Here is a 22132-nt window from a genome sequence, read left to right as displayed (position 1 = left end):
CATTTGGGAGGCTGCCACGGGGAGAAGGGGTCAATTTATTTTCCGAGGCACCAGAAGGCAGGACAGGAGGGTATGGATGGAAAGGGATCAAGGCGAGAAGCAACTTGGAATTAAGGAGACATTTCCTAACAGTGAAGACAATTAACCAGTGGAACAGCTACCCTTCAGACGATGTGGGTGCTTTATCACTCGAAGTTTTTAAGAAGAGACTGGATGGTTGCTTGTCTGAAATGGTACAGGGTCTCCTGCTTGAGCAGAGGGGCTGGACTAGAAGACCTCCAAGATCTCTTCCAGCTTTATTATGATTGATTTTTTTAAAAAAAGATAATGTGAACTCTTTTTCTATCATTCCCTGCTTTTGTCTACCTGTTATCCCATTTTACTAGTTAACTGTTTTCTTGTTTACAGGTGTTTAATAAATATCAAGGTTTTTTTGTTTTTTGTTTGTTTTGCTAATTGAACTGAGTAGAATATGTGCTTATTCTGATGTGGATAAAGGAATTGACTGGGAAGGTGAGGTTTGCAAATTAAATTGCCAATGACCCACAACATGATTTACACTTTATAACAGAATAGCTGACTACCAAGTAGCAGTGACATTCTGCTGGAGAGATTAGATGTTCAAACATAGTGGGTGTTGACAGAACTAATAACTGAACACTTGACACAGGTATCTTACCTGAAGTACAAGCCCAAGAGTCATTGTTATGGTACACACCATCATGCCTAACAGACCAGCCATAAAGAGGATACGTCTCCCTGCTTTCTCCACCAGGAAAAGCTGAAAGGGGGAGGGGGGGTGAGGAGAGAGGGAAGAAGAGTTAAGTTTTGTGGATTGAACAGTCAACTTCACCTTGACAATGCGACTAAAGCTATATTGGGAGTATCAAAGCTTTCTGCATATGAAATCCACTGGGTCCATCACAAAAAGTGGCTTTGCACACAGATCAACAGATCTGAAAATCCTGTCTTCTATCAAATCGTAGAGCTTTGGGGTAGCAATTTTAGAAGCTGTGTAAACAGACTGCAGTCTGGATTGTAGGCCAAGAGTCACTTTCTACGTGATTCAAGATAGCTGTTTTCTGTTTTGTCACATGGATAGAGGTAGAGGATTGGAAACAGACTTTGGAAAACAAGGAAATCCTTAAAAAATGGAGGGGGGGGACCTACTTGGTTTTCCTTTAATAGATTTTCCATGCAAAGGATCTTTGCCGTAACAGTATAGCCCCCATCTCTGGATTTCTCTAGCTCAGCGAATGCTGTATTCTATTCCTTTAAGCCATTAAACATTAAGGTAAAGCTAAAAGTTCCCCTTGCACATATGTGCTAGTCATTCCTGACTCTAGGGGCAGTGCTCATCTCTGTTTCAAAGTCGAAGCACCAGCACTGTCCGAAGACGTCTCTGTGGGCATGTGGCCAGCATGATTAAACGCTGAAGGCGCACGGAACATTGTTACCTTCCCACCAAAGGTGGTCCCTATTTTTCTACTTGCATTTTTACATGCTTTCGAACTGCTAGGTTGGCAGAAGCTGGGACAAGTAATGGGAGCTCACTCTATTACACGGCACTAGGGATTTGAACCACTGAACTGCCAACCTTTTTGATCGAGAAGCTCAGCATCTTAGCCACTAATATTGGCATTTTATTTTATTTCTTTATTTTTACTGCTCTGACAAGCCTATTCTTGCTTTGAAGCTGGTTTGCATCTCTGAGGAAGCAGAGCTTATGACTGTGTTAAAATTAAGCAAAATCACTTTTAGCAATCGGGGGAACTCTCTTCCCTATCCGAATGATAAACAGATGGTCTTTGAATGGATCCTCGTGTTTCAAGATCACAGTACAGGCTCAATATGTCTGAGATAGCAATCGGTCATCGACTTTTGTAATAATTGACAGCCCTCTCCTTCATGAAGGTGTCCAGTCATGTTTAAAGGCCATCTGGTGACTATACATTCCATACTTTTAATCCTAATCTCTAGTGGGTTTTCTCTTGCAGAGCGATTGAAAAACAAAAGTCTCCTGATGTAAATCAGGGATTACAACAATACCTTTGTTCATCTGGGTTCATATTCTAAGGAAATCAAACACAAACTTCTTGTCCTTAAAATGTCTCATCCCTTGGGGGGACTTTGTAATCCTATATCATCATCTTGGCTGATATCCCTTCGATCGGATTGCTGACCTCAGCACATTTTATTCTGAGGGGCTGCTCTTTTCTGCTACTTCAGCGCTCAAAGTTCAAATAAATGGTTACGTCTACCTGTTGGCCTGGACTAGCAGTCATTGATTTTCTGATAAAGCTCAGATAATATTTAAGAGCTTCTAGAGAAAAATAAACAGCAGTTGGAACCAGGGATATATTTGCCACAGTTGTCAAAAGACAAAATTTGAAAACTGCTACTTAGAACCAAGATTAATAGAACACTAGGATTCTAACCAAACACAAGGGAAAAATACAGTTTATAATTCAGACTTTGGGACAAAACCCTCCCTAACAGTCTGGACTTTTAAAAGAAGAAGAAGAAAAAAAAAGTGGGAAAATGGTTAGCTTCTTGGATGACAAGTGGAACGTTTTCAAAGAAAAAGCAGAAAGTCCAGTTGCCTATTGAAAATGCAGCTTTGGGACATCCAGATTTATGAGTTTTCCACGTGCCACGCAGATGGCCACCGCGTGATACAGAATGCTGGACTAAAAGGATTTAGGGCAGTATTTCTCAACCTTGACAACTTGAAGGTATGTGGACCTCAACTCCCAGAATTTCCCATCCAGCAGGAGTTGAGGTCCACATGGCTCAGTGGTTAGGGTGCAGTACTGCAGGCCACTTCAGCTGACTGTTATCTGCAGTTCAGCGGTTCTAATCTCACCGGCTCAAGGTTGACTCAGCCTTCCATCCTTCCGAGGTGGGTGAAATGAGGACCCAGACTGTGGGGGCGATATGCTGACTCTGTAAACCGCTTAGAGAGGGCTGAAAACCCTATGAAGCGGTATATAAGTCTAACTGCTATTGCTATTGCTATTGAGGTCCACACGTCTAGAATGGTGGTATTCAGCAGGTACTGACCAGTTCTGGAGAATCGGTAATGGAAATTTTGAGTAGTTTGGAGAATAGCAATAGCAATAGCAATAGCAGTAGACTTATATACCGCTTCATAGGCCTTTCAGGCCTCTCTAAGCGGTTTACAGAGAGTCAGCATATTGCCCCCAACAATAATCTGGGTCCTCATTTTACCCACCTCGGAAGGATGGAAGGCTGAGTCAACCCTGAGCCGGTGAGATTTGAACCGCTGACCTGCTGATCTAGCAGTAGCCTGCAGTGCTGCATTTAACCACTGTGCCACCTTGGCTCTAACCAAGGAACCGGTAAATACCACGTCTGACTGGCTCCACCCCCATCTATTCGCTGCCTCCTGAGTCCCAGCTGATCGGGAGGAAATGGGGTTTTTACAGTAACCTTCCCTTGGAGTGGGGACTCAAGTTGCCAAGGTTGAGAAACACTGATGTGCAGGACTTTATCCCATGGGACTCATCTTAGCACAAAAGGCTTTGTTGGGCTCTACAGCTCCACCCAGTGGCAGAACATGGCTGTATCTCTCCTACAACAACCTTTCTTGCCACAGGGGTTCAATTGAATCACTGCCGTTGTTAAGTTAGTAACATGGTTGTTAAAGTGAACCTGGCTTCCGCATTGACTTTGCTCACGAAAGGTGATCACATGACTCCGGGGCACGCAAAGTCATAAATATGAGTCAGTTGCCAAGCATATGGATTTTGATCATGTGACCTTGGGGATGTTGCAATGGTCGTAAGTGTGAAAAACAGTCCTAAATCACTTTTTTCAGTACCGTATTGAGTTACTATGGTTGGATAAAATAAGACTTCCGCCACCAGTTTGGATCCACATCAAGCATGTTACACATAAATTGCGTTTACTTTTTGAAGTTACGGAAGGCACTGAAAATAGAGACGTGATGGTGCAGTGGTTAGAATGCAGTATTGCAGATTAATTCCGCCAACTGCCAGAAGTTCAGTCCTGACCGGCTCAAGGTAGACTCAGCCTTCCATCCTTCTGAGGTGGGTAAAAGCACTACGAAGCACTATGAAGCGGTATATACTGTATTTTTCAGAGTATAAGTCGCACCTTTTTCCCTCAAAAAAGAGGCTGAAAATCTGGGTGCGTCTTATACACTGAATACAGCATTTTTTTCCCTCCAGAAACCCCACCCACTTTACCAAAATAGTCGTGCAGAGCCTTTAGGAGGCTTCCAGACTGCTCCTGGGGGCTGGGAAGGGCAAAAATGAGCAAAAAGTGGGCAGTTTTTTGCTTAATTTTGCACACACACCAGCCCCCAGGAGCACTCTATAAGCCTCCTAAAGGATATGCATGCCATTTTTTGGGGGGGGGAGGAAAGGGCCCATTTTCACGAAAAAGGAGCCATTTTTTGGGAGGTCTGCAGAGTGCAAAAACTTTTTTTTTTAATTTACCTCTTCAAAATCTTGGTCCGTCTTATACTCCGGTGTGTCTTATGCTCCGAAAAATACGGCAAGTCTAAATGCTATTGCTACTTACAGCAACTACGGTGAACACCGTATTCACAAAGCCGACTCCTATGGTTGCATAAATAGGCTTCTTGACCTGAGCTTTGTTGAAAATATCAGTCGAGTAGTAGAAAATCTAACAAGGGAGACAAAAGTAATCTGTTAGAAGCAGCAACGATCCTCTCACCACACTGTGTACGCAGCCTTTGCCTCTGACTTAAATGAAATTTCAGGATGCTGATAGCACAAATTAACTGGCAGCTGTATTTATAAAAAGGGAAATATTTCCCAGAATATATATTAACAATCCTACGGATACGTTGGAGCTGACTTCAACCAATTTCCCATGTGCTTGTGGTTTAATGATCGTTTGTGGAATCTATTATTGGATTGAGCACTGATGATGTTACGGAGTCAGGTAATGAAATGTCTTCAAGCAATCAACTAAAGCGCAGAGAGCATTAAGTGTTTCACAGTTCAACCCCAAGCTACAGATATTCATTTCTATTATTGCATTGCCTAGAACTCCCACCCAGCTGAATAACACTCTCAGATAGGTGTGTATAAGTGACATAAGTAAATATCAGCAAAACAAAAACAAAAAACTCACAGCATTAATTCCAGAAAACTGTTGCGCAATATGCACGCCTATGGCCACTATGAATGGCTGGCGGTAGATCTCAGATGTAACCAGCTGCCAAATGGAGACAGGTTTTTCTTTTGACAATTCTTCTTTCTCTTTCTCCATTTCCTCAATTTCTTTGGTGGCATCATAGTTTTGCCCTCTCAGTTTTAGTAAATCTAGGAAGGAAACAGGAAAAGTCTTTCTTGACGGAAAGAGCTCCAGATAGCCCTCATTTAATGACATTGGAACTTGATCTGAAAGCAAAAGCAATTGCTAGGTGAAAAATTATTAAGGGAGCCCCAAACTCTAGGGAAACACAACTCACAAGGAAGCCAGGTAAGAGGGCAAACCTTATAGCCCAGGAGTGTCAAACTTGATTTCATTGAGGACCATATCAGAGTTATGTTTGATCTCAGGGGACCGGGGTGGGCTTGATGCAGTAGTGAAATCTAAATTTTTTTGCCACTGGTTCTGTGGATTGGTGTTGTAATATAGTTCCTTGTGTAGGTGTGTGTCCCCCATGGTCCAGTTCATACCAGACCATGCAGAGCCACGCTGAACCACACTGAAGAAAACAAACTCCTAAATCTCCATAACATCCTGATAGTGCATAACATAACATTCTGAGATGTGCCCTACCAATGACGTCCAGGATTTGACCATATATAGACTGAGCAGTAGATTAGAAATTGTACTTTTACAGGCTATTTTTACTCACATGCTTTTGCTCCTCCTGCCTTTGTCCTATCTCAATAAAAGGGGCTCTGAGACCCCCAATCTGGGTCGTCGCTCCATCCCGAGAAAGGTTGTGTCCTGTCTTTTCTCAACATTGGCCTCATGGGCGAACCACGGGAGATTGGCTTGGTGGTGGTGGGATCATGTGACTGGGTGGCTGTGGCCAACTTTTTTTTCACTTTTTAAAGCATTTTTCCCCCTGCTGGTTCGGGTGGTGGTGGTGGGGAAGCTTCCAATGATCACACGGATCAACTGTGAGCCATGCAATCGTCAGAAGCTTTCTCCCCCACCACCCCACTTTTTAAAGCATTTCTTTTCCTGACTATTCGCCCGAACCGCCAGGAAAAAAATGCTTTAACAAGGGGGAGGAGTTTCTGACAATCATGTGACTCACAGCTGAGACGTGTTATCCTCAGAAGTTTGTTTTTTTTAAATACCAGTTCGCAGAACCAATGACAGTTCAGCTGAACCGAGCCGAACCGGCAGGATTTCACCCGTGGTTTGATGTCATTTGTGTCAGGGACGCCAGTGGTGTCCCAAGCACTCTGGCAGTGAAAACGGGCTCCTGAGCTCTATGGTCAACCGTGACGGCTTCCTGCCTCCTTCTGCCAGTGAATAACGAGCTTGGGGAGCCACACGCAGCCCTCCAGCACCCCATTATCAGCTGCAATGGCCTCCTGCACCCTTCTGGCAGTGTCCCCCCCCCCCCCCGAGCTCCATTTTCAAAAGCAGAGACACTGCAGGCCTTCTCTGTTTCAGAGCGGCCCCACAGGCAGATCTAAGCATCCTGCAGGCTAGATCTGAACCCCCAGGCCTTGGGTTTGACACTCCTGTTATAGCCCCTCATCCTGAAGCTGTGATGTTTCTGTTTACATTTATAGGAGAAGAAAAAATTATAAGAGAGCAGTGATTTAAGGAGGCAAACGAAGGCCTTTAGAGTAGAACTAATTAAAGTCAAAGATACTATTATCCTCATCCAAAGTAAGTGCCACTTCTCCTAGGAAACTATGACCCACATTTTTCAACCTGAAAGCAATTGAAAGAAGCCTTCTTACTTTTCTGGGCTCCTTCAACATCTCCACATTTTATGTACATGTATCTAGGACTTTCTGGGCAAATAAAGAGCAGAAAAATCTGTAAGACAGCAGCACCACCTGACAGGGACAGAAGGAATGGCCAACATTTTGGTGTGCCCAACAAGATATCCAATCCAAGAACCTGGAGAAAATATAGAACAATATACGGTAAATCAATGCCAAGTTAAGACTCTTGGCATTAATAAGGAAGAGTGTGTGAAGTGGGGACATCAGTAAAACTCTTTCCTAAGGACACTTCTTACGGTTTATTTCAGTATGAGTGGAATCCAGATGCAATCTTTTTCTTCTGATGGTGATGCCAGCAATACAAGAGCTAGTGTGGTACAGTAGTTGAGGTATTTGACTGGGGTTGGGATTCAAATTTGCAACAGTCATGAAAACTGGGTGATTTTGTACTGGATACTATCTCTCAGTCTCACATACCTCACATTGTTGTTATGGAGAAAATTGCAAAATTGTGCGCGCACCGAACCAACAATAATGCTGGCAGCAACCCACCTCTTGCCTGGTTGACTGAGAATCTCCATAGACATTTATTTATTGGGTATTTACAGGTAGACAGGCAGACAGATAGGGTGAAACATAGACTAATACTTTCAATCATTGCACAATTGCACTGACATATCTGATTCATACAGACCAGCTTTGGGTCACACTGTCCAACTTAAGGGGCAGTTTAAAGATTCGGAGAGCATCAAGGACCCTAAAATTTTGAGACTATTCAGGAAGTCCTTCTGTTTTCATAGACTAGACTAGACTAGAATAGAATAGAATAGATATTGGAGGCCTTCTGGTCCAACTCCCTGCTCAGGCAGGAAATCATATACCATTTCAGACAAATAGTTGTCCAATCTCTTCTTAAAAACTTCCAGTGTTGGGGCATTCACAACTTCTGGAGGCAAGTTGTTCCACTGGTTAATTGTTCTAACTGTCAGGAAATTTCTCCTCAGTTCTAAGTTGCTTCTCTCCTTGATTAGTTTCCACCCATTGCTTCTTGTACAATTATCTTGACAGATTGGTGAACAATTATCTATTGTTCATCACAGGCAACAGGTACCAAATTTTCTGATAACTTGCCGATTGCTGGGTATATTTAAATAGTTATTATGATAATTAAAACAATCAAAACCATTAGCATTGTCAGTAGGCAGATGCAAGTATTTGCTGTTTGTTTTCAGATATTTTAAAAATGTATTCCCCCTTCCCCCCAAAAAACTTGATGTGTAATATGCTTCACAAATGCCATATTTTTCGCACTATAAGATTCACCAGAGTATAAGACACACCATGATTTTGAAGAGGTAAATTAAAAAAAAAATTTTTTTAGCACTCTGCAGGCCACCCAAACCCTCTGCACACCTTGTTTTTTGCAAGAAAAGTGGGGGCATGCAAAGCTTCGGGAGCCTTGTAGAGTGCTCCTGGGGGGATGGAGGGGCAAAAATGCCCTATTTTTTTTTTTTTTTTGCTCTTTTTTGCCTTCCCCAGCCCTCAGGAGCACTTTGCAGGCCTCCCAAAGCCTATGCACCAGGGGTGGATTTCAACCGGTTCGCGGCGAACCGGTTGGAACGGGGCGAGAAACCCACCCCTGCTATGCACGTCCATTTTTGCAAACGGGGCGTGGTTTCGGTAGGGCAAAAATGCTGTAATCAGTGTAATCAGGTTTTCACCCTCTTTTTTGAGGGGAAAAAGGTGTGTTTTATACTCCGTAAAATACGGTAAATGCGTTCAATAACCAGATCAAGAAACTAGGAATTCATTTTTAACTAAAGTACAGATAAAGAGTCATGCCAGCACAACTTAATTACATGGACACTGAGTGCTCCATGCAGTCTTACCTACCTGGCTGATGAGAATACCTATAACAATAGCCAGTTGATTCAGGGTGCCCAGAGCTCCACGGAGAGGAGTTGGAGCTATTTCTCCAACATACATTGGAGAAAGTCCAGATGAGAGTCCTGGACAAATACAAACAGAGAAAGGGCGCTGACTGTAGCATCTGAAATCATCAAAACAATCATTTCCCCAGCTATCTTAAGAATGCCTTCAAAATATGGTGGAAAAACATATTCCAAAAAATATGTCATATAAACGTAAAAAAACCCTGAGGACCTCTATCTGTTTCAAGAATGTAGATGTTTCAATAAAGGTAAAGTTCCCCTCGGATATATGTGCTAGTTGTTCCTGACTCTAGGGGGCAGTGCTCATCTCGGTTTCAAAGCCGAAGAGCCAACGCTGTCCGAAGACGTCTCCTTGGTCATGTGGCTGGCATGACTAAATGCCGAAGATGCACGGAATGCTGTTACCTTCCCACCAAAGGGGGTTCCTATTTTTCTACTTGCATCTTTACATGCTAGGTTGGCAGAAGCTGAAACGGGAGCTTACTCCATTACAAGGCACTAGGGATTCGAACCGCCGAGCTGCCGACCTTCTGATCGATAAGCTCAGTATCTTAGCCACTCAGCCACCGTGCCCCATTTTTCAGTAAAGAAAACCAAATACTCCTTTAAGTCATGCCTGGGTGACTTCATGTGGTTTCTTGATAGCAGCATATTGCTTCTCACAACATGGCACTGATATGGGAAAGAAAGACCTTGGCCAAATTTGGAACACTTTCAATTTTTTTAAATTTACTGTTTCTTGATTGCATATACCTAAATGGTTCCTTACTATTGTCATCTTGGTTTTAGCTTTCCTGAAGTCCTTGTCTCTTTCAACGCAATCTCTAGATCAGAGGTCTTCAAACTTGGCAACTTTAAGACTTGTGGACTTCAACTCCCAGAATTCTCCAGCCAGCTGGAGAATTCTGGGAGTTGAAGTCCACAAGTCTTAAAGTTGCCAAGTTTGCGGGGGGGGGGGGCTGCTCTAGATGCATTTGAGCTGCTCTACTCATCTAAAACCATGCTAGAAGGCGATACACTGCCTATCCCTCTTCTAGTTCTTTGGTACACTTCTCTGGGTTTTATCTGCCCAGGTAACCATATTGCAGTGGTTCTCAACCTTCACCACAGACACTCTTTAAATACCTTTTGTGCCCCCCTCCCAAGACTTAACACAATATTTAAGTCAGAACATTTCTTCAAGCCCCCATGGACCTCCTGTAATGACATTGTGGGCCCCCAGGGATCCATGGACCACAGGTTGAGAACCATTGCTGTTATTGAATGCAAGCATTGGTTGTAAGGTTCCCGCAGCAAATGGATAACAGATTTCCACCAGATACTGTTGACAGTTTCTGTTGTAATCCTCTCAACCATGACAGCTCTGACAGTTGCTTGAGACTGCTGGATCTGGATCTTACTTCTCTGTCATCTCCTTATACTCAGATTTTTCTTTCTTAAGTTCATGTATACCACATGCTAATTTCAGATGTTGGATGACAAATTTAACAGATTAACAGAGTTGGAAGGGACCTTGTAGGTTATCTAGTCCAAACTCTCCCAAGCTGGAGACCCTATACCATTTCTGGCAAATGACCGTCCAATCTCTTCTTGAAAACCTCCAGTGATGTAGCTCCCACAACTTCTGAAGGCAAGTTGTTTCACTGGTTCTCACTGTCAGGAAATTACTCCTTATTTCAAGATTGAATCTCTCCTTGATCGGTTTCCATCCATTATTCCTTGTCTGGCTTTCTGGTGCTTTGGAAAACAGCTTTACGCCTTTCCTCTCTGTGGCAGCCCCTCAAATATTGGAACACTGCTATCATGTCTTCCTTGGTCATTCTGGTCCTTTTTTCTAGCTTACCATGAAGTGGTCTACTTTGTCAAATGCCTTGCTGATGGTGATGGATGATGGAGTGCCTGCCTCCCCAAGAGAAGATTCAATCCCCAGAATAACTAGGGAAAGCCTCAACCCTAGAGTAGTGGTTCCCAAACTTGGCAACTTTAAGACTTGTGGACTTCAACTCACAGAATTCTCCAGCCAGCAGAGCAGAGCTGGCTGGAGAATTCTGTGAGTTGAAGTCCACAAGTCTTAAAGTTGCCAAATTTGGGAACCACTGCCCTAGAGAATCACTGCTCCCGGGCAAGTGTTGATAATGCAGTCTGTTCCTTTTTCACTTGCAAACAATCACAGAAGTGTTAGGAAAAATCCCAGGAAAAAAGCTCTACTGAGAATCAGCTTTTAACTTACCACCATGCAATCCTGTTAAGACTCTTCCAATAATTACCAGGATATGAGAAGGGCCACTTTTTGCCACTACAAATAATAAATTCCCAGAGATTGCAAAAACATTCACCAGTAGCATGGCTCTCACTCTAGAGTAGCAGGAAAAAGTGTATTAAACAATTAATATAATAAAGGCATATTAAAATATTAATAAATATATTAAACATTAATATCCCCAAATGACTTGATCTTTAGTTTAGTATCCAAAATGACTTGATCCGCTGGTGTCTAAATAGTGAAAGCACCTCCACGGTAGATAAAAAGCTGAACATTGGTGGGTAGGCAGCCTATTTTTGTAAAATCTTCTCAAAATTCAGGACTTTTCTCCCCATAATCACAGCTATCACTAACCTGAGCCTCCTTTGAAGAGACTAAGTAACCTTGGTTAAAACTGTACAACTTATGTGTTAAATAAGTCTAAGGCTGCTGCTGCTGCTGTAATTTTCAGGCAGGATTTACTCCTTGCCTTTCACGGGGGGTTGTTAACTGAATTGGCTAGGCTCATAAATCTATACAGAATAATCCAATTTACAATCGTAATGGAGCCTGCCCATCACCGCTATAAGTTGTGTCCATCGTAAAATGGATTGGTTGGTATATTGCCTGAATTTTACAATGTATTTTGTGATGGTTGTTAAGTGAATGGCATGGTCTTTCAGAGAATCATGGGTGAAGTTTTGCCGAAAGCCAGACGTAAATGCTGGGTTTTGGCAAAACAGTTGTAAAACATGGCCCTTGCAAATGGTTATTAATGGGTTTGTGTTGCCAAATGCCTAAAGGTTCGGTCATGTGACCATGGAAGTGTTGGGTAGCAACCATCAGAACTTTGAATCTGGGTCATATGTTGCCCCAAGGTAGGATTCATTGTAACTTTGAACAATCACTAAGCCCAGGGGTGGGATTCAGCCAGTTCAGACCGGTTTGGGCAAACTGGATGCTAATTTTACATTTGGTTCACCAAGCTGGTAGTTAGAAGGACTGGCTGGCCCCTCCTGCCCCTCCCAGGAGTCTCCATCTGGCCCATTCATCACGTCAGGTAAGTGCAGAGGCTCTGGGAGGGTGAAAAATGGGCCTCCTGGAAGTTCTAGAGGTACGGAAACAGGCTTGTTTCTGGTCTCCCAAGGGGCTCCAGAGCCCGGGAGAGGCTGTTTTGGCTGTCCCGGAGGCTCGAGGAAAGCCTCCAGAGCCTGGAGAGGGAAAACACACACCTGCAGTGGTACAGGAGACCAAGTAGGCCACACCCCCATGGCCACACCCACCCAGCAACCGGGCAGAGAACAGGTTGCTAAAAATTTTCAACACCACCCCTAACTAAGCCACTAGTTCAGTGTTTCTCAACCTTGGCCACTTGAAGATGTCTGGACTTCAACTCCCAGAATTCCCCAGCCAGCGAATGCTGGCTGGGGAATTCTGGCAGTTGTAGTCCAGACATCTTCAAGTGGCCAAGGTTGAGAAACACTGCACTAGTTATAAGGACTAGCTTTAGCGTAGCAACCCTACAATCCCCAAACAGGCTTACAAAACACAGAAGGGATTTTTTCCCCACACTGTTAGTTATCAATGGGGAGCTCACATCACACGGCTGCCAGAAAATAAAACATGGATGGACAGTGTGCTATTAGGCCTCTCAAAAGAAGTGTCATCAGGTGGCTTTGTAGCTCAGCTGCACTGTACTTCGTAGCAGCCATCCTGTGTAAATATACCCCTATCCTCGTCAGTCCTTTAATCATTGTCCAGTCCTATTACATTGGCACAGCCCAGATAAAGCATAGCCTGTCTCATTGCTTTGATTATTCTAATAAAGGTGAAGTGCAGGCAGCTTTCAGCTTCCCATCCTTCAAACGTCACTCCTCGGTCTAATGAATTCCCAGAGGTAGCAGCAAAGGCTTTTTTGCTCTGTCAGCCTCTTTTCTCGTTATGGCTGCTATTCTTCTCATCTTATCCAGTGTGGCACTTGCATTGTTTGAATACAATAGCAGAGTTGGAAGGGACCTTGGAGGTCTTCTAGTCCAGTGTTTCTCAACCTTGGCAACTTGAAGATGTCCGGACTTCAACTCCCAGAATTCCCCAGCCAGCGAATACTGGCTGGGGAATTCTGGGAGTTGAAGTCCAGACATCTTCAAGTTGCCAAGGTTGAGAAACACTGTTCTAGTCCACTCCCCTGTCTAGGCAGGAAACCCTATACCATTTCAGACAAATAGCTATCCAACATCTTCTTAAAGACTTCCAGTGTTGAGGCATTCACAACTTCTGGAGGCAAGCTGTTCCACTGATTCATTGTTCTAACTGTCAGGAAATTTCTCCTCAGTTCTAAGTTGCTTCTCTCCTTGATTAGTTTCCACCCATTGCTTCTTGTTCTACCCTCGGGTGCCTTGGAGAATAGTTTGACTCCCTCTTCTTTGTGGCAACCCCTGAGATATTGGAACACTGCTATCATGTCTCCCCTAGTCCTTCTTTCTATTAAACTAGACATACCCAGTTCCTGCAACCGTTCTTCATATGTTTTAGTCTCCCGTCCCCTAATCATCTTTGTTGCTCTTCTCTGCACTCTTTCTAGAGTCTCCACATCTTTTCTACATTGTGGCGACCAGAAGAGCCGAGGTGGTGCAGTGGTTAAATGCAGCACTGCAGGCTACTTCAGCTGACTGCAGTTCTGCAGTTCGGCTGTTCAAATCTCACTGGCTCAGGGTTGACTCAGCCTTCCATCCTTCCGAAGTGGGTAAAAGGAGGACCCGGATTGTTGTTGGGGGCAATATGCTGACTCTGTAAACCGCTTAGAGAGGGCTGAAAGCCCTATGAAGCGGTATATAAGTCTAACTGCTAACTGAATGCAGTATTCCAAGTGTGGCCTTACCAAGGCCTTATAAAGTGGTATTAACACTTCACGTGATCTTGATTCTATCCCTCTGTTTATGCAGCCTAGAACTGTGTTGCCTTTTTTTAGCAGCTGCTGCACACTTCTGGCTTTTATTGTTTTATTTCCAATCTCTGGGCACTCTCTGCATCTGCAACTTTTGGGACGCTTACAATACACAGGACTAAAAAAAATGCCTTTGAAAAATCAAACGTGGAAACCTGTTCCTGTCCTAATTGAAACTCTTCCTATCCTGAGGTCCCACAGAAAGTATTCTATTCCTTTTCCCAAAGAATGTTAGGGTGACTGCAGGAGATAATGCTCTTGTGAAAAGAGTCAGCTACTATTGGGAAAACGTATTCTTGGGGTCTCTGTCCCCGTCTTGGCAGTATAGGCAGCGAAGCATCCTCTCCAGAGTAATCCTTTAAGCAAAGTGAGTACTTGAAGATATGTGGACTTCAACTCCCAGAATTCCCCAGCCAGCTATGCTATGGGGTCAAGCAGACATTTTGAGAAACTGACAAACAGAACATGAACACAACTGACTTCTCTGTTCTTTATTCTCAGGGTAGTTATTGAGAGATATTATATCATTAAGCTGCTTCATCATTAACATCAGGGGTGAAATGCTCTGAAGTCTGGTTTGCTTCATGTATGCATGCATGCCAAATGCAGGTTTCACATGCATGCGCACCACAGGCACCAAGAAGCCTTTTCTGAGTCTGCAAAGGTAAGTAGAACAGCAAGGGGGGGGGAACAGCTATGCTGCGTGATTTCGATCAGCTAGAAAGCAGGATTTCCTGCTTTCAGGAGAACCAGTAATAAAAAAATGCTTTAAATTTTTTTAAAAAAATTCCAACGATCCTGCAGCACAACTGATCGTCATACAGCTGATCACTGGAAACTTTTTAAAAACTTTTTTAAAGCATTTTTTTTAGTACCGGTTCAGGCGAACCAGTAGCATTTTTCCTACCGGTTCGGGTGAACCAACTCAAACCGGTAGCATTTCATCCCTGATTAACATCAACCAAGCTAGCAGCCATTAGCCTATTTTATGGAAATGATATATGGATGGAGATATTCTTTGAATCTAAACACTACATGTCCATCCTTTGCATCTCCAGGATGTCTGGAGAAGATCCTCAGCCTGAAATCTACCTAGAACAAGCCTATCCTGCATGAGCTTATTGGACCAAAGTCACTGGGAATAGATAAATATTTATGTGTGTGTGTGTGTATGTATGTATGTATGTGCATGTGTATGTATGTGTGTATATAAATAAACTTACATACATACATACACACACACACACACACACACACATACATACACACAAATATATATACATAAATATCCACACTCTGAACAATATGGTGTTTTAAAGCAGACAACCTGAATTGCACCTTTGTAACCAGTGCAGCCCTTGAAGAGATATTACGTTATGTTGCCGTGCCTATCTTATGAAACAGTACAACTCCTGAAGTTTGGATGTTCTTGACCCTGCAAAGTATGGAAGTTCTTCCTTCCTTCCAAGCTGTGGACTAGGATGCTGGATGAGCCCTTTTTTGGAGATGTGATTGTGTCACCCAGAATAGGATGTGTTGTTTTTGATTACTTATTATTTTTAAAGGATTGTTCGCTACCCAGAATCACATGGCCAGTGGCTGGCCATATAAATGGTTGTTTGGTTGGTTGGATGGATGGATAGACAGACAGATTGATGGATAAGTGGATAAGTGGATTCATGAATAGATGGATGGATGGATGGATGGAGATAGATAGATAGATAGATAGATAGATAGATAGATAGATAGATAGATAGATAGATAGATAGATAGATAGATAAACAACACAGAGGTTTCAAAGTATTTCTAGAAGGACTACCAGATTCTGCAAAAACTTTTTCCCTATGCTGGTAAACTTGCAAGATTCATTTTTCTTGCCATGTATATGTATACATCCAAATTATTACATCCAAACTAGACTGTGTTGTTTCTCTGTGTCATATAATATATAGGGGCATATGCATAATTATGCATTTATTTATTCATATTGTCATGTTTACATAATGTATATTGGTGGTGACCTTTTGAGAGTTGTATGCAACAAAATTTCATTTTAACGTTTGCCGACTAATGTACATTCAAAGTGACAATAATTATTCTATTCTGTTCTATTCTATTCTGGATGGATAGACTGACAAGACAGACAGAATTTTCTCAAGCTATTGTCTCATTATAATTTCTGCAATGTGTCAATGGTGGTCAGAACCCTATAAGAATGATTTTCATTATCTCCTTATTCACACAGAATGCCCATTTTATTTTTCTAGCAAGACATGAAATCCAACAAGGAAAAATGTTTCTCACCGAGGCATCTTCTCCCCAATCCAGCCAACCGTGAAGGAGGAAATCATCCCGCCAACAGCAAACATAGACACAGACAAGGACCAAAGCATCATGAGTTGTGGGTCTTTCAATACTTCTTCAATTAAAAATCCACCAGTGGAATTCTTAGTACTTTCAATGTTCAGGACCTTTGCATAGTGCGTCATTATGATCTGCGTTGACAAAGGGGCATTAAGTCATTTCATTAATCCTAAAAACTAAGTTTATTTGGAAAGTGCATGTTTCACAACCTGAATTTGCCCATCGCCTTCTTCAGGATGAGAAGTGAAACAAAGCAAAAAGAAAGACAGTCCAGTTGCCTTTTGGAAAAGGCACGTTTTGGGGGTCTGGATTTTTAACATCTAAGGATAACTGTTACAATATTTGTTCCAAATCTGCATTTAGTCTCTTTCAAACATAATTTTTTAGGCTGGGGGTTTGAACGGTGAGTTTTTAACTGAATATTGTCTCCTGGCATGAGGAAGGGGGTCAGACTAGAAGACCGCCAAGGTCCCTTCCAGTCTCCAGACCTATGATTCTATTCTGTACTCTGCTGCCCAGAGTTATCGGGTGAGAATTGAGCAGCTGTATAAATTTGTGCAATAAATAAATACATTTTAATAAGAATACATAATTGAATTTGGTGTTTAGGAATTGGCAATGAGGATCACAATTAGTATAAGAAATATATCTGAGTGTTATCTATCTCAATAGCTTTTGTAGGAAGTTAGCATCCACCCCTCTCCTAGAAGAATGAAATATCCTCGGAAATATTAAAAGGGCAGAATGTTTACCCTAAAAGGGAGGCAGAAACTCAGCCCCCCCTTTGTCAATGGGCCATTAAGGTCTGAGCCAGTCTATTCTACACAACAAAGATCTACCTCCTTCAGGCAGAGCCATAATAGGAACCCCAAAGCCCTTTCATTACATCATCACCCAGCAACAATTCAATCAAGCTTGGGACTCAAAAGACAGACAGACTACAAAGTTAGCTAAGACTCCCAGTGGGAGTCTGACAACCAATCAGAATACATTTCTTACACAGGAACAGGAAGCTCCAAGGTAGGGCCCAGGAGGGGGCATAAAACCCAGTGACTCTCAGCATCTCTGCCCTTTTTCTTCAAGATCTTCAAGGCATGTGATCATCTTTTCACCCAAGACCTCAAACCATGTGGTCCTGTCCAGCACTAAAACCATCTTTCCAAGCAGCCACCATGTTTTCAGTGTCTTTCTCCCCACTTGGAACTGAACCCAGAAGGACATTTCTTCCAACCCCCCATCCCCTATAACTCAACCTGTAGGGCTAACCTATTCAGGAAAAGGGGCTTTGTGATTACATGCAGAACCATGCAAGTTTTCTATGAATTGGGAGTTTTCACGCCTCTCGCTGCTGGAATTGGTCCCCTAATTGTTACATTTTAGATATGTGTGAAAAATAGCTTAGAATACACCTAACATGATACAATCATACAATACAATAGCAGAGTTGGAAGGGACCTTGGAGGTCTTCTAGTCCAACCCCCTGTCTAGGCAGGAAACTCTATACCGTTTCAGACAAATGGCTATCCAACGTCTTCTTAAAGACTTCCAGTGTTGGGACATTCACAACTTTTGGAGGCAAACTGTTCCACTGATTAATTGTTCTAACTGTCAGGAAATTTCTCCTTAGTTCTAAGTTGCTTCTCTCCTTGATTAGTTTCCACCCATTGCTTCTGTTCTACCCTCAGGTGCCTTGGAGAATAGCTTGACTCTCTCTTCTTTGTGGCAGCCCCTGAGATATTGGAACACTGCTATCATGTCTCCCCTAGTCCTTCTTTTCATTAAACTAGACATACCCAGTTCCTGCAACTGTTCTTCATATGTTTTAGTCTCCAGTCCCCTAATCATCTTTGTTGCTCTTCTCTGTACTCTTTCTAGACTCTCAACATCTTTTCTACATCATGGCGACCAAAACTAAATGCAGTATTCCAAGTGTGGCCTTACCAAGGCATTTTAAAGTGGTATTGACACTTGATGTGATTCTGTTTCTATCCCTCTGTTTATGCAGCCTAGAACTGTGTTGGCTTTTTTGGCAGCTGCTGCACACTGCTGGCTCATGTTTAAACGATCCCTCTCACAGTTACTACTGATGAAAGAGATTGGCAGTACTTGGATGCATGTTTTTGGTCCTTTTATTTATCTCAAGCGTCAAATTGGGGTGCATGGCCCTAGCTTGCTCAAATCATGCTGGGTTAAAACTAATTGTAATTGTTCAGGCAGATGAAATGATGCTGAACTGAAACTGGAAGCGTCAATCACTCTCACGCTGCAAAGGAAGAAAGTGTGTCAATAAATGGGTATATGGATGCGGTCCTAAGTGTTGATTTTTATTACATTAGATCCAGTGACGTGCGGTGAGGTTTATACCTGGTGAGGCTCAGCTGGGCATCCTTTTGCGAAGCAGCTCAGCAGGGCAGCGGTCGGCCTTGGCGGGGGGGAATTTGCATCGCGGGAGCAGCCAAGCGCCTGGGTCTGCAGCAAAGGCGCTTGGCAGCTCCCGCTATGCAAAGTGCCTCACCGCCCCCCACCCACTGCCCCGGCCTGCGGCCGCTGCTTCTCCAAGCTCTGCCGCTGGAAGTCCCGGATCGCCTCTGGGGGAAGGCTGAGTGAGAAGCAGAGCAAAGCTTCTCTGCGGCCTCCCAGCGCTGCGCAGAGGCTCTCGCAGGAGTGCGTGCCAGCGGCCGGCGGCCCGGAGCGGCCCCGGCTGCGAGACAAGGCAGCGCTTAAAGCAGCCGCTACCGCCGCCACCGCCCCTCCTTCGCCCGGAACGCCCCGCCGGGCGAAGGAGGGGCAGTGGCAGCAGCAGCGGCTGAAGATGCTTTTTTCAAGAGGCCACTGGCTGGACTTTCTGGTTCTTCTTTGAAGACGTTGCACTTCTCATCCAAGAAGCTTCTTCAGCTCTGAGTCGAAGCAAAACATCTTCAAAGAAAAACAAGAAAGGAAGTCCAATTGCCTTTTGAAAAAGCACCTCTGGAACAGCTGTGACCTGGATGACTGAGAATCTCCAGTGACTTATGGTTGTTTTTCACGTGTACGACCGTTGCAGCATCCCCGTGATCACATGATCAAAGTTCAGAAGCTTAGCCACTGACTCATATTTATGACCGTTACAGTGTCCTGGGATTATGTGATCCCTTTTGCAACTTTCTGACCAACAAGGGGAAGCCAGATTCCCTTAACAACTGTGTTACTAACAAACTTCCGTGATTCACTTAACAAGGTGTGGCAAGGAGGGTCAGAAAATGGGGCAAAATTCACTTTAAAATGTCTCGCTTAGCAACAGGAATTTGGGGGTCATTTGTGGTCGTAAATCAAGGAGTATCAGGACTCATGCATTTTTATATTGCTTTGCCTAATGTTGTAAGTGGAAGTGACACTTTTGCAGGAGGTAGAAGGGACACACACACACAGAGCCCAGCATCTCTTTCCTGAAGATATCCAGGAAGTTAAGGTGTCCCAAGTCTCAAATATGGGCTATGATATGAATACACATGTAAATAATCAAGTTGACTTGCCTGTTGAGGAGCATTGATGACTCCAATGCAGTAGCCATATTGGAAAAAACCCAGAACTGCAGTGAAGACCGAGAGAAACAAAGTGAATGTGACATCCTAGGAGAAGAGCAAAAATGAGAGGAAAAGGTCACATGATGTATTCCCGTTCAAAGTTACAACCGCAATGAAAAAATGTGACTGATGGGCATTGTTCACAGTTACGACCTTTGCAGCATCCCCATGGTCATGGGATCAAAATTCAGTCATTAAGTGAATGCCATGGTTGTAAAGAGAATGTTCCTACCTTTGAATCTGGGTTATACAGAACTTTTTGCGGGGAGGGGGGTCCGTCATAACTTCAGATCATTGCTAAGCAATTGGTTCGTAAGTCGAAGACTACTTATATTTGTATCACGGCTATTTATAATTGACTATGAATGTTCTACTATTTCATTATTGTACCGGTAGTCCTTGTCTTACGACCACAATTGATCAAGACCACAAGGTTTCCTTACTAGAGAGTTGCTACCAAATAGCAGATTTTCTGCAAGTCTGTGAGTATGTGCTATATCTAAGAGGAAAACCAGTGTGTGAAGTCTCAAATGGGTGGAAATTATCTACTTTCTTTAACTATATACAGCGATTCACTTAACAAGTGTAGCAAGGAAGGTCATTAAAATGGGGCAAAACTCTCTTAACAACCGTCTCACTCAGCAACATAAGTTTTGGGCTCAATTGAGGAGCACCAGGTTGGATAATGCTCCGCATCATGATTTCATTCATGGTTCTCTAAGAGGAAAACCGGTGTGTGAAGTCTCAAATGGGTGGAAATTATCTGCTTTCTTTAACTATATACAGCGATTCACTTAACAAGTGTAGCAAGGAAGGTCGTTAAAATGGGGCAAAACTCTCTTAACAACCGTCTCACTCAGCCACGTAAGTTTTGGGCTCAATTGAGCAGCACCAGGTTGGATAATGCTCCGCATCACGATTTCATTCATGGTTCATAAGGGCTCGGCAACTATCCCCATTATTTTAGTAAACCCTGTCTTATTCTTTATTTGAGTAACTCTGCCTTTGCACTCTACAGTCGGTGTCCTGAGAAATTGTAACAACGCGCCCTACAAGTGAAATAATAACTCACGGTTATTAAAAGAGACACAAGACCCCTAGGTCCTCGTAGAAATACACCGAAGGGAGGAGTAGAGGGATAGAAGAAAGAGGGGTAGAGAGGGTGGGAGAGAGGATTGGAGGGAGAGTGAGAAGGAAGGGAGGGAGTGTATTGGGAGAGAGGTGTGGTAGAGGGGGAGGGGAAGTAGAGTAGAGGGGAATGAGGGAGGGAAGAGGGAAAGTTGGAGGGGGGCGAAAGAAAGGGTGTATGGAAGGTCAAAGAGGTACATTGGGTTTCTATTTTGGGGGGTATTATTGACAAGAGGAATGGCTGTGTTTATTGTTTAATGTTATATGGCCCCAGTTCTGCACAGTATATATATGACTGTACGAAAATGAAAATGGAAAATAAAAACACATTTACACTGAAGACCCCTAGGTCCTCTTGGCACTAGATTCCCCGAGTTGCATCATCTGCTACAAATAAGCTATTTCTTCTGCGCTCATTTGTGCAAAGTGGCAGCTGATCCAGACATATGCCGCCATGCCAGCTGCCAAGATTGCCTACCCTTTAATGAAAGTAAATTAACATCCGATCGCCAGTCCACTAATCTAATAAATAAACTGTTCAGTTAAGTTATTATAGACATTTAGCTGCTGCCTTTTCTTATGTTTTGTATTTGGGGAGCTCATAATAAGCAGAAAATTGGTCTTAACTCTATAATTGCTATGACATGGCAGACAATAGCAACTGTGATCCCAGCAATGACTTATTTTACATTATTTCATTCAAATTCACACTAGTTGCTATATTACTGCTAGAAAAGGGAAACCAAATTAGACCATTCTTTCCTTCATTCATCTGCAACATTCACCTTTTTTCTGTATTCTGTATTTTCGGTAAAAGAATGTTTAAACACAATAAAAGCACAAAGAATCAAAGGAAAGATAAGAAAAAATAATAGAATCAGGATTTCCAACCTTCTTTCTGTTGAGTAGCTCCCTTCTCTTCCTTCTTTTCTTTCTTTGTTACTTTTCTTGCTTACCTTCCTCTTAACTGATTGATGTAAACCAGGGGTCTCAAACTC

The 22132-nt window shown here is 43.0% G+C and overlaps 1 protein-coding gene across 3 annotated transcripts in view; it reads right to left on the bottom strand.

The window, feature by feature from the left end:
- Window positions 1-22132, bottom strand: part of SLC2A2 (solute carrier family 2 member 2) — a 35690-nt gene that overhangs the window by 4015 nt on the left and 9543 nt on the right. For all 3 annotated transcript variants that reach the window (XM_087725252.1, XM_087725253.1, XM_087725254.1), the window contains exons 2-9: window positions 19956-20051; window positions 16384-16574; window positions 11124-11248; window positions 8835-8950; window positions 6954-7116; window positions 5149-5339; window positions 4570-4674; window positions 680-781 (exon numbers count right to left, since the gene is read on the bottom strand). In XM_087725252.1, the coding sequence (XP_087581378.1) occupies window positions 680-781; window positions 4570-4674; window positions 5149-5339; window positions 6954-7116; window positions 8835-8950; window positions 11124-11248; window positions 16384-16574; window positions 19956-20051 (1089 nt within the window). The remainder of the gene's footprint in view (window positions 1-679; window positions 782-4569; window positions 4675-5148; window positions 5340-6953; window positions 7117-8834; window positions 8951-11123; window positions 11249-16383; window positions 16575-19955; window positions 20052-22132) is intronic.

This window comes from Thamnophis sirtalis, unplaced genomic scaffold, assembly GCF_051295495.1.
Source record: "Thamnophis sirtalis isolate CommonGarterSnake01/CBP01778 unplaced genomic scaffold, rThaSir2_p1.2 scaffold_11, whole genome shotgun sequence".
NCBI lineage: Eukaryota > Metazoa > Chordata > Lepidosauria > Squamata > Natricidae > Thamnophis > Thamnophis sirtalis.
This window is presented reverse-complemented; position numbering and strand designations above follow the sequence as displayed.